Source organism: Sinohyriopsis cumingii, chromosome 3 (genome assembly GCF_028554795.1).
Source record: "Sinohyriopsis cumingii isolate HCF-2022 chromosome 3, ASM2855479v2, whole genome shotgun sequence".
Taxonomy (NCBI): Eukaryota; Metazoa; Mollusca; class Bivalvia; order Unionida; family Unionidae; genus Sinohyriopsis; species Sinohyriopsis cumingii.
In genome coordinates, this window is record NC_142963.1 from 78,753,859 (window position 1) to 78,766,765 (window position 12,907).

Sequence of the window (12,907 nt, forward strand, 5' to 3'; positions counted from 1 at the left end):
CTGATTGTTTTAAATGGGTCTGGTGGTCATCTGGGCTGCCGACACCGGACCTACCAGATTCAAGGTTTCCCTCTGCGAAGCCAAATCTCTGAGATAAAAACTGGAGAAGGTTGACTCTGCATGCCAGCCAACAGCATCTATTATATCTCGGATCGAAACATTGCGTTCGAATGCAAGGCTCGCCGAGATTGCTCTAGTCTCATGAGCTGTAATCTTCATGAGGCAACTTTGATCTTGTGAGACCTCAGAGTATGCTGAGCGTATAACCCACTTCAGCCATGAAGCAAGGGCTTGAGGGGTGATATCCTGTTACCAGCTTTGACCGGAAGAAAGAGGCGCTTACATGTGTCCCGACACGCCTCTGTGCATTTTAAATAGTGCTTGAGTGCACGAACAGGATCTTGCATGGCTGTTGCTCTTGACTTATCTATGTAAGAGAGCGAGCGAATGACGATTCTTTGATTACCAATGGATGGTAACCTATTTTTGGCTACAAAGCCTGGTTGCGTCAGGAGGACCACCGAACCATCTGATCTGAACTGAAGAAAGTTCGGGTCACTGGAAAGGGCATGTAACTTGCTCACCCAGCATGCTGAAGCTAAGGCTATCAAGAAACATGTTTTGTACGATAGTAGCTTTAATGAAGTGTGGGCTAAAGGTTCAAATTTGTCTGAATTGAGCCATGTTAAAACCCAGGACAGATTCCATTTTGGAAACAGGGTGAGGGATTTTGGTCAATTGAAATCAAAATTGGCTAAAAGATCTGACAGATCTTTGTTATGCCCAATATCACATCTACCATGATGGCGGAATGTGTCTGATATCATGGAGCGGTAGCCTTTGATAGTAATTGGGGCCAACTGTTTCTCCTCGAAAAGCCAGAGAAAAAAGTCGGCTAGTTGAGGAATTGAGACACTCAAAGGGGGGGCCCCCGAGTGGCCGACTGGTCTAAAGCGCTGTCCGTTACGGATCACTGCCATCTCACCTCTGTCTGCGTGGGTTTGAGTCTCGGATTCAGCCAATGTCGGTATGTGAGAAAGCTTGCCAGTAGCTTCTCGTGGGTCGGTGGTTCTTTCCGGGGTTTTCCTGGGTTCTTCCTCCACCATTAATACTGGCTGCCATGTATAGCCTATCGTGTGCTGAAAAATGCCGTTAAACCATACAACAACAACAACAACAACAGCAACACTCAAAGGGACGATGTTATTGCTATGGCACCAGTCCCTGAAAACATGCCACTTTCCCTCGTAAGCCTTCAGAGTGGAGGGCCTTCTTGTTCTTGAGATTCTCTCCATAATCGAAGGTTTAAATTGTTTCTCCCAAGGCTGTCCAGACAAGAGCCAAGCGTGAAGAAGAAGACGGTCCGGGCAGGGGTGGAACACCCGTGACCGCGGTTGTTTGAGAAGATTTGGGCTGGTTGGAATCTTCCTGGGTAGATCTATCGCTAGATCGAGTAGATCGGTGACCCAGGACTTGTTCCATCTGAGAGGGGCAATCAGAATTATCCGACAGTTCTGACCCCTTAACCTCTGGATTATTTTCGGTACCAAAACCGTGGGAGGGTAGGCGAATGCCCACAACCCTTCCCAGCTGATTGACAGAGCATCCACGGGCCAAGCCTCTGGGTCTGGAACCTGAGAGACTAAGGTGGGCAACTTGTGATTCCACCTTGTCGCAAAAAGATCGATCATCGGACGCCCCCAAAGTGTGCAAATCCGAAATAAGACTGATTGATGGAGTGACCATTCCGTGTGAATGACTTGACCTTTCCTGGATAGAGTGTTGGCCAAGACATTGAGTCTGCTGGGAAGTGTCTGATTTGTACATTGATGTGGAGGTTGTCGCACCAACGTAGAAACTGCCAGATCAGAATGCACAGGTCTGGTGATTTGGTGCCCCCTTGTTTGAGGAGGTAAGTCACCACCACAGAGTTGTCTGACATAATGAGGATAGTTTTTCCTGACAGTTGATCCTTCCAGAAATGAAAGGCATTGATGACAGCCCTCATTTCTAAAAGGTTGGTGTGGAAAGGCCTCTCCCCTGGCTCCCACGTGCCGCTGACTGTAGTGAAGTCCAGCAACAGGTGGGCACCCCAACCGTAGGTACTGGCGTCGGTACATACCGTTATCTCCGCTTGGGGCATCTCCAGAGGAATCCCCTTGGACAGCCAACCGGGGTTGTGCCACTGATGCAGGAATGATCGTATCTTGGGTGTGATCATTGTTTGATTGAGGGGACTTGAAAAGGGGCGCCATTGTGCCAGTAACGTCATTTGTAAGGGACACATAAAAAGACAGCCAAGTGGAATCAAGTCCGCCGCCGCATTGAATAATCCGAGGAGTTGCAAGCATTCTCTCGCTGAAATCCACGTCTTGTTGGAAACGGACTCGATGAGTTCGATGATCCGGATTACGCGAGCGCGAGGAAGCCATACCAGATTCAGATTGGTGAGAAACTCCATACCCAGATGGACAAAACGCTGGGATGGATGGAGACAGGACTTTTTCCAGTTCATGAGAAAGCCTAGATGATCTAAAAGATCGTTTCTGCCTTTGAGCAGACTAGAACTTACCATATGTTTCTGGAGGATGTCGTCCAAGTACACTGCCATCCCTGTAGATGAAGTCGAGCGGAACAGGGTGAGGACACAATCCATAACCTTGGTAAAAGCCCAAGGGCTGATGTTGAGGCCAAAGGGTATGACCTGGAACTGATAAACCGTGTTGCGGTAAGCGAATTGGAGAAATTTCCATGACGCGGGGTGGATAGGGATGTGAAAATATGTGTCGGTCATATCTAGACTGATGGCATACTCGTCCCGTGGAATGGAAAGATGGATTGATCTCGCTGTTTCCATCTTGAATTTCGGTGGTAAAATGTATTGGTTGAGGCGACTCAGGTCAATGATCAGCCTCAACTTACCGTTTGCCTTCTGGATAAGAAACAGCCTGGAATAAAACCCTGGCGATTGCGTTTTTTTTCTTTCACAACATCCACCGCCTGTTTTCCTATGAGCGACCATATCTCCTATTGTAGAAAGGTATCCTTCTTCCGATCGGACGATATGTCCGTGAAGAGGGGAGAGGAGGACAGGGGAGGGGGTTGGATAAATGAAATCCGAAGCCCCTCTGAAATGACCTGGATCACCCAATTGTTCTGAGGAAAAAAGGTGGTCCAGTGGTCCTGAAATTGCAGGAGGCAGCTGCCCACAAGTAGGCTGTCCGCGGGTGTTGGGGAGGGTATGTCAACTTTTAGAGTTAGGAGGCTTGAAGACAGAGAAACTTTTGTTTCTTACCGCCTCTGTATGGTTGCCTCCTAGCTTGATTAGACTGCTGTCTCCTGGCATTGGGTTGGGATCTATACTGCACATTTGATTGTAAGGATCCCTTGTCCCTGGTCTGCCAATCATCCCTCCGCTGTGGCAGGGGCTGATTTTTTTTTTCTAAACGCCTGCGAGGGTTGGGCGGTGAGTTGGAGGGGCAGTTTCTGAGCTGCCTGCTTCCGAACTTCTTAAATTTTTTCCTCCAAAGAGTAAAGGCGACCCAAACTGAGTCATCCGTAAAGCCAGAGTATGATGGGGCTTGAGCGACGTGGACCGCAGACATGCGTCACGTCGTATCAGGTCTAAGTTGGCAGAAGCAGTCAACGCATTAGCCATGGAATGGTGAGCTGCCCTGTTAATAACTCTAGCAATCCGGGCCATCGCTTCCCAAGCGTGGTCATTGTCAGATTTTTCTGCGAGTCGGAAAATGGCTAATGAAGCCAAGTCTAACATTGAAGACGTAGCGACTACGTTCTGGACTAGCTTTGACGTGGCATGGAACACATTTTTTTTTGTCCACTTTGTAAAACCGTGGAGCGGACATGTGAACTGCTGCCATATTTTTTGTCCAGGGCCGGAAGATCCGTACTGAAGGCATGGAAGATCCGTACTGAAGGCATCTGAATGAGTTTTGTACCAGCGACACGAGAACGTTGCTGGTACTTGGCTTTCTGAAAAGAACGCCTTAGCATTCCCCGGATCACCTATTCGTCCTGATAGACGTCATTGATCTCCTTAATTTTTGCTGACTGGGGAAAGAGCCGGAAGGAATTCTGAAGTTGCCAACACCCTATAAATTGCTTCCACTGCCGCCTTGAAGCCAAGCTCAGTCCGTTCCATGGTTGGATCTGTGTACGACTGATTTGCAGGAGTTTCGTCACCCTCACTGTGTGCCGAGTTGTGTTCTGGAATAGCTTGCATCTCTGGATACAGCATACCAGGTGCCACAGATGATGCAATTCCGTCAGCCTTGACACTGTCACTATCTCTCCCTTGTGGATAAGCTGTGAACATATGGACGGCCAGCCCTGCCGGCTGGTTTGTCTGGCTTGTGGTTGGCCTGAATGTTGGCGACAGTCCTGCAATCACCGGTACCGGCTGCTCCAATGGCTTGGCTGGAAGGACAGATTTCTCACTAAAATCTCCGCCATAGTATTGGTATGTTGGCGGCGATACAGCTTGACGGACGGATTTATCACTAAGATCCCCGTAAATCATATTTGGTCGGACCGTTTTAGCAATAGGGTCCCCATGCTGGTACAGCTGGACGGCCGGTGACGTAGAGGTTGTATAATGAAATGGATCCGATGGATCCAGTAAAAACCCCATGCGTCCTGACTTACAGGCCCGAAGGCCATGCTCGGACATGCGGGGGGACTTACGCCCACTAGGCAGCCTAAAATTGGGGGAACATTCCCCCAAAGAGTCAGAAAAAGCTGTGGAAGCGAGCGAGGGAAATAAGGGTAATATCCGGCCTGATGCCAATAGCTGCATTGTCGTTTCCTGGACCAAACGACGCATCTGTTCAAAGGTGGACTGTTGTACCCTGTCAACATTATTTTCCTCCATTGCCGCTGATGTTACTGTGGCTGATGGTTGCAAATGACGAACTTTAGGTGGAGGGGGGACCCCAACGTCCCCCACTCCCTTTTCTGCCTTCTGGACTACATCAGCCCACATTTGCTCTGTCCAAGTATTACACACGCTGCATGGTATAGATGATGTACACTTGGTACATACAATACAAGAGTTATGGTTGTCTTCTTTTGCTTTGAACTTTTTGCATTTCATGCATTTGGTTGACATTTCTATTGAAACGACACAAGAAAAGAAAACAAAGCACAAATTAGCAATTCAGCATGTTATTAATTCGCTAATACTACAACCGTTACTAACGGAGTAAGCGAAATTAGTCAGTGTCGCGTTAACTCTTAATTGACAACACAAGTTCAGCAATAGTGTGTGTAACATGGTCTTCAGTAGACGAAATCCGTAAGGGTGACAAAGTCACTCAATTTTGAAAAAATTGTTAAAATAATGTATACAACCTGTAGAAGAATGAGTGTCAATGCAATAAATCCAAATTTAACTTCGGATGGTCCAATTTAATGCTTAGATGGCTTGGATTGTTTGGAGGTATAATGTACTTGTTATCAGTACAAGCGAAGCTTAAAAACTAGTGACACCTGGCGGTGGCAAGGGGAGGTAAGGGGCAAGAGTTATTGCCCTTTGGTCTATATGAGATAGACAGAAAAGACAAATTTTCGTCTTTTAGTAGGGCTGGATTCGAGAGGTAGCAGGCTTATATCCCTAACATTAATGTGATCGGGGAACGTATTTGAAGGAGAAAACAATAAACGTAAAGAATTAGAATCTTGTCTTGTAACAAAGAGAGTTTAACCCTGAATTTATGTGCCAATAAAATCCCAAACAAGTGGGTTTAACCCTGAATTTATCTGTGCCAATAAAATCCCAAACAAGGGAGTTTAACCCTTAAATTATCTGTGTCAATAAAATCCCAAACAAGTGGGTTTAACCCTGAATTTATATGTGCCAATAAAATCCCAAACAAAGGAGTTTAACCCTTAATTTATCTGTGCCAATAAAATCCCAAACAGGTGGGTTTAACCCTGAATTTATCTGTGCCAATAAAATCCCAAACAAGTAGGTTTAACCCTTAATTTATTTGTGCCAATAAAATCCCAAACAAGTGGGGTTAACCCTGAATTTATCTGTGCCAATAAAATCCCAAACAAGTAGGTTTAACCCTGAATTCATCTGTGGCAATAAAATCCCAAACAAGGGAGTTTAACCCTTAATTTATCTGTGCCAATAAAATCCCAAACAAGATTTCTCAAACACCCTAATATCTTAAGATGATCCAGTTAAAATTCCATCATTCAAAAAACATTTTCAAGAGGACTGATTTAAATTTTGACAAAAGACCCTCAAAATTAGATATTGTTATATAAACAAGGACTGAATTTTCAGTAAAATCAACATGTCTTCTTGTAATTTGTTAAACCAGTCCCAAACCTGTACTGATACAAGGGCTTGTATTGGTTTTTAATATATAATACAAGGGATGACAATTTTTCATTTCAGCTCTTAGATTCGAAAATATGGACAACAAATTTGGCTTAAAACGAATAGCAGTCCATTTTCTAATCCAGATTTCCTCAGAATATTCCCACCCTATTTTTCACATTTGGACATTTATGTTGGGGTGTGGGATCATTGCAATTGCATATAGAAAATATGGAATTTGCCGTCGACGTGTGGCAACAGCATATGGTAGTTGCTTACCAGCGGGCCCAGAAAATTTAAACTTACGTTATATCAACTCATATCAGTATGAAATTGATAGGAAAATAATTTATTTTCTCATAAATGGCAAGTATTATACGCATTATGTCTTTGATCTGTTGATAGACTAGACAAAACTACGGCATAGATGAAACCTGACCCGGTATTCGCCACTTACTAGTCACATGACTTCATACATCTCAAACGATGCCATCAGAAGTCCAATCGTCACGTGATATCAACAACACACTCCTTTTTAATGTTGTTGAACAGAAATTCAATCATATTAAATGAAAGTTAGATACCTTTTGTAAAAGCCAGAAAGAACATACAATTCTCAACATATTTTGAGGACAACTAGAAGCTTGTCGCTGTCGCAGCAATCTGGTCAGTCTGATTCATCAAGCAGACAGCACATATCAGCATGGCAATCATGTGATACATCAAAACTCTGGAAGTTGCTCTCAGAATAAATATGGAGAATTTTGTGTTTTTGTCATTTTGTATTTTTATTACCAGTATGCAACTTTCATTTAATTTTTTTTCTTCTCTACAACATTTATCGATCCAGTGGCCTAGTGTTGGAGCATCCTCCTCTAATGCCAGAGTTCATGGGTTCGATCCCCAGTCGAGTCATACCAAAGACTTACAAAAATGGTACAAACAGTTGCCTTGCTTGGCGCTCAGCAATAAGAGGTTAGTATTAGGACTGGTCAGTCTGGTGTCAGGATAATGTGACTGGGTGGGACATCATGTTACATGATGCTCCAGTGCTAGGCATCATTATAAACTGCCACACTGCAGACATCGTAGCGATATGACTGATTTTTTTAAAAAGCAATGTTAAAAATCCAAATCACACACACACACTATAACATTTTAAAATGTGTGTTGTGAAATTTGTGTACTCATGCGACTAGCAGTGCAAATACCGGGTCAAATTTTATTAACCCATAGTTTTATCTTGTCTTTCAGCAGATTAAAGGCATAACGATTTTAATACTTGCAATTTCTGAGAAAAAAAGTAATTTTCATATCAATTTCATGCATGTATGACTTGATTTAACAATGTTTAAGTTTGCTAGTATATCCGGTAAGCGGCTACGCTTTGCCACCACCATGTTGGCCTCTTATGATGCTAGCCTGGTTTTCATACCTTCAATGTAAGGAAAGATACGGATATCATGATGACTGTGAAAAAAAAGTCTACTAGACAAATATATCTGTTGAGAGTTTGGATTGACTCAGCATAGATGTTTATTGCAAGCACCCAAATGATCCATACTGCACCCTCCGAATATTTTGGCTAGAACTCGATAAATTCAACTCACGATCAATTTGGTTATTGTTTTGGGCATCAAGTGGTGGCAGAAAATATATGGGTGTTTCCCTGACTTTCATCAATATTTGCAAAATTCAAGGACATTTCGCGGATGGGAAAAAAATATAATTTCTCCTGACTTTTTCCCAATTTCTTGCTAGCATGGAAACCCTGTAACTAAAGATAAGTCACGTTTTTGAAATCACACAAATTCTTCTGTATCTCTTAACTCTGATATGGGGCAAGTGAATCTTTAAAATTTACTTGCCCTTAGCATGTCTGTGAGAAATATTTTTTGAAGCTTTGCTCCTCTGACCTGAATCTCTTCCCCAAATGCCCCTACTTTCTTCTGCTTCTGAAGTTTGCTCTATCAACTTTAATATATGGAAATCACCCAGGACTATGAAAATCTAAATAGACTATTTTCCAGAAATTAATATTTTTGTGAAACGTTACAAAAGTCAGGATTTTTATTTCACGTACTATTCAAATTATTTCAAGTAAAAAAGTTTAATTTGCCAAGCAATGTCTGAATTTGTGCTGGGAAATGGAATTTTCGTTCATGAGTGAGTGAGCAAGCAAGCAAGTAAGTGACCTAGTGGTTACAGTGTCCATCTCGGATGCAGGAGGTTGTGGGTTCGATCCCCGGCCAAGTCATACCAAAGACTTATAAAAATGGTACTAAACAGCTGCCTTGCTTGGCGCTCAGCATTAAGAGGCTAGTGTTAGGACTGGTCGGCCCGGTGTCAGGATAATGTCACTGGGTGGGACATCATGCTAATTGTCTGCGGCATGATGCCCCAGTGATAGACATCACTATAAACTGTCACACTGCAGACATGGTAGCCATATGACTGAAAAATTGTCACACACACACACACATTAAAACTTAAGGTTAAACCTGTTAGATAAAGCACTATTGGTAAAAAAAATCCAAGACTGTTTCTGGTGGTACATAATCTTCTTCAACAAGTCTGAATTAAAAAAATTGTCTAACAGGGTGCAGGTATGATTCACAGTAACCTAGTTATGTCTAAATGCTTCTCAATACACATCTGCATATCAATTTACATGATGCTTCATGCATTAGTGTCCAAGAAACTGCTAAAGGCAAATCTGAACCAAAGCAATGATACTAGAAAGATGGACAGACTGATGAACACACATTTTAAATTCATAGGATGACACGCTTTGAAATTAAACCAATATGGCATTCCTCCCCACAAAAAATTCAGATTTCATGAGCAGATTACCTACCCAAATGTGTCTGTTGTTCTGCTCTTTAATTTATTCAGTGCTTCTAAAGTTATCCATAAAGAAAGTGACTATAAACTTCTTTGTGCAACCACTGCAAAAACTAGGGAATAACATTAATCATCCATGCCAACTAGAAAAAAAAAATTTTGTCTGGAAAACTGGTTGTCCAAATATAACTGTTTTTTTGATTGGGGATCTGACTTTTCTGGGGACAGGGTTGTAGTCCATATAAATGATTTTTAATTGGGGATTTGACTTTTCTGAGGGACAGGGCTGTAGTCCATAAAACTGATTTTTGATTGGGGATTTGACCTTTCTGGGGACAGGGTTGTAGTCCATAAAACTGATTTTTGATTGTGGATTTGTCTTTTCTGGGGACAGGGTTGTATTCCATATAACTGATTTTTGATTGGAGATTTTTTTACTTTTCTGGGGACAGGGTTGTAGTCCATAAAACTGATTTTTGATTAGGGATTTGACTTTTCTGGGGACAGGGTTGTAGTCCATAAAACTGAATAATCTGGATACTTGGAATTCTACTGTATATCTATAATCTTTCAGTCACTTTTTCAATTGTTGAGATTTTAAATAATTGTTCAACTAAACATTTCATTAATATGCAGCTCTACTGTTTTATAATTAAATGTAATTGTATTGAAATTGTACACTGAAGTCTTTGAGGTGGCAAATCTTTGGCTAGTCCCATATCTTTCATTATGACTAGTATGTCACTTTCAACAGCCACCTGTCCATGTGACTTGCAAAGAATACTTTTCTCAAAACAAAGCACTTGTACCTGTCAAGCAAACAGACCTAACACTGAACTCTTGGCTCCATTTTATGTAATTTATCTTAACAATCTGTCACCTAAATATACATTACCTGTTTTCTTAACATCTTTAATTGCATCCATTATGCTGTGAGTAATGTATCCTCTGTGGAAGAAAACATTTCGATTTTTCATCCCTTGTGACATTTTTAAAAACTTCGCCCTTTTTTTGTACTTCAGCTCTTGATTTTTCTGTTTCTGTAAACACTTTGCACACAACACTGAAGGAACAGAGGCAATTTCAGTATTTTCAGCATTTTGTCCACTGCCTTTATTGCATTCTGAACACAATTTGTCCAAAGTCAACTGAAATGTTTTATCCTTTTGACATAAGCACATTCTTTTACTTGCTTGACATTTCTGTTCTGTACTGCTGTCAAATGAACTTTTGTGGTTTTCTGCAGTATTCATCCTAACTGTATCAGAGCCATTCCTTTCAAGCTGACAATCTGGACAGAAATCATCTTCATTTCTACTCTCAGCTACGTGCCCTGGTGGGTCTTTACCGTCTTTGACTGAGGAGAGAGATTCTGAATCTTTCACAAGTGCATCATCTTTGGTTTGCTGCAAATCACCCTCCTGTTTAGTCTCTATTAAATCACTTCTGTAACTATCAAAGATAGCTAGAGGACCTCCATTCACATAGTCACCAAAATGTACACCTGAAAGAAAAATTTTAAATATCAAAATTCAAGATAACAAATTTTTTCATTCAAATTTCTTTTTTAAACAATACCTACTGATCATAAAACACAAAAAGATATCTACTACCTTACAAATCCTGTCCACCCATCCTGTTTTAAATTCATCAGTTACTACTTCCCCTTGTACTTGGAAGTATGCTCTTCACCAAGGTAGCAGATGTACCCCTAATGAATTATGATCAGGAAATGTATTTGAAGACGAGATCCACATACGTATTGAAAATGATCACTTCATTAAGAGGCAATACAAATATTGTCCCCCTTGGTTACATCCCCAACCACCACACCATTCATTAACAGGCAAGACACACACTATCCCTATTGGTTACATCCCCCACCACCACAATGTTCATTAACAGGTAAGACACACACTGTACCCTTTGGTTACATCCCCCCCACACACTATTCATTAATAGGCAAGAAAAACATTGTCCTCTTTGGTTACTTTCCCCACTACCAAATGTTCATTAAGAAGCAAGACAAACATTGTCCCCCTTGGTTACTTACACCACCACCACACTGTTCATTAAGAGGTAAGACAAACACTGTCCCCCTTGTTTACTTACACCACCACCACACTGTTCATTAAGAGGCAAGACAAACACTGTCCCCCTTGGTTACTTACACCACCACCACACTGTTCATTAAAAGGCAAGACAAACACTGTCCCCCTTGGTTACTTACACCACCACCACAATGTTCATTAAGAGGCAAGAAAAACACTGTCCCCCTTCGGTTACTTACCTTTACCAAGCTTCAGGAGGACTAGTTCCATTGTGGCTTTTGCATCTTCCACTGAATTGTGCCCACTCTGGCTATCCTGAATGGATTTTCTGAAACAACAAACTGAGCAAATAAAGTAAGAACTTAAGTGATAATGACTCTGAAATCATTTACTTTTGTAAATGTCAATCTTGGCTGAATTGTGAAAAAGGACAACTGAAACTTGACTATTGAAAGATGTCTTATTTTCTTTCCAAACATATGATTGCTAATCAGTCATAAAAAGTCATGATTTGTAGCAATGAATAAAAGTAAATTCACTCTTATGTTGTACAATGCAGCAGCAGCTGATATTTAAACTAATACTATAATAATACTGCTCTCTGGACAAGACACTGGTAACATGCTCACCTTGCACCTCTCAAGTACCAATTTTGATGCCTGGTTTCTGGGGCGGGGGGGGGGTCAAGCAATCACCCATTCAAGATCCAAGGTCAGTGGGTTTTTTTCTCGATTTTTTAGTTTCTTTCAACTGAGAGGCCCCTCTGTAACCAGACGTGCACTGTTCACAGTACATGTACAATGTTCCTTCTTTATAATCAGCCATTACAATGTTTCAGCTTTAATTTTCTTGAAGGTGAATGAATATTTTGTTCCTTGGTTTTACCAGTATGGGATCAAATTCTTCTTTGAAAGTTTCACTTCCTGTTTCATTTTTATCTTGGTTTTTTTCTCTTCTACTAACCTGTTCACTACAGTCAGTGATATGTTTATTATGTTTCTCATAGAATACTTACCCAATCACATTAACATCTGGAAAATAAGTCTGTTACTTACAAATTACAGCCCTTCCTGACAAAAATAGTCCTTTCAGTGTATAGGTCTCACTGGATAGTTTCGTATTTTGACACCTCCCTAATTTTTAAGGTAGAAGGCATGAACGCCAGGTTGGAGATCAAATGCGTAACTTGGGCTGCAAATGAACAGCCCACTTAGCACACATATTTATGTATGACTGTTTCACAGGTACATATCTAAAAATCGAGATGGTTGAGAGGTGATGAAAGGTATGCTAATTTGTTATAGTACTAGTGAACTTTATTCATGCATAAAGCACAAACTAATTCTTTTAGCTGCCTTGTCACTGGAAAACAATCAAAATAGCTCTTTGCAGTGTTGGTTGAATATAAAAGCCACCAGTTGTATAAGAAATTAGAGTAGATTTTTGATGCAGGACTTGTCCTATCTGAGAGGGGCTTTCACGATCAGTTTGCAGCTGCAAGGTCATAAGGGGCACATAAAAAGGCAACCCAGCAAAATCTGACCAACTTACAGTTGGAAATGGTCTCTATGAATTCAGTGATCAATACCATGGGGGGGGGGGTCATACAACACTGAGAGTGGCAACTCTATACCCAGCTGGACAAAACACTGGGATGGATACA

The 12,907-nt window shown here is 41.5% G+C and overlaps 1 protein-coding gene across 1 annotated transcript in view; it reads right to left on the minus strand.

Annotated features, from left to right (window-relative positions):
* The window catches only part of LOC149803163 (uncharacterized), a 74,717-nt gene that overhangs the window by 19,909 nt on the left and 41,901 nt on the right, over positions 1-12,907 (minus strand). The window contains exons 12-13 of the mRNA XM_089952784.1: positions 11,484-11,572; positions 10,089-10,697 (exon numbers count right to left, since the gene is read on the minus strand). Of these exons, the coding sequence (XP_089808910.1) occupies positions 10,089-10,697; positions 11,484-11,572 (698 nt within the window). The remainder of the gene's footprint in view (positions 1-10,088; positions 10,698-11,483; positions 11,573-12,907) is intronic.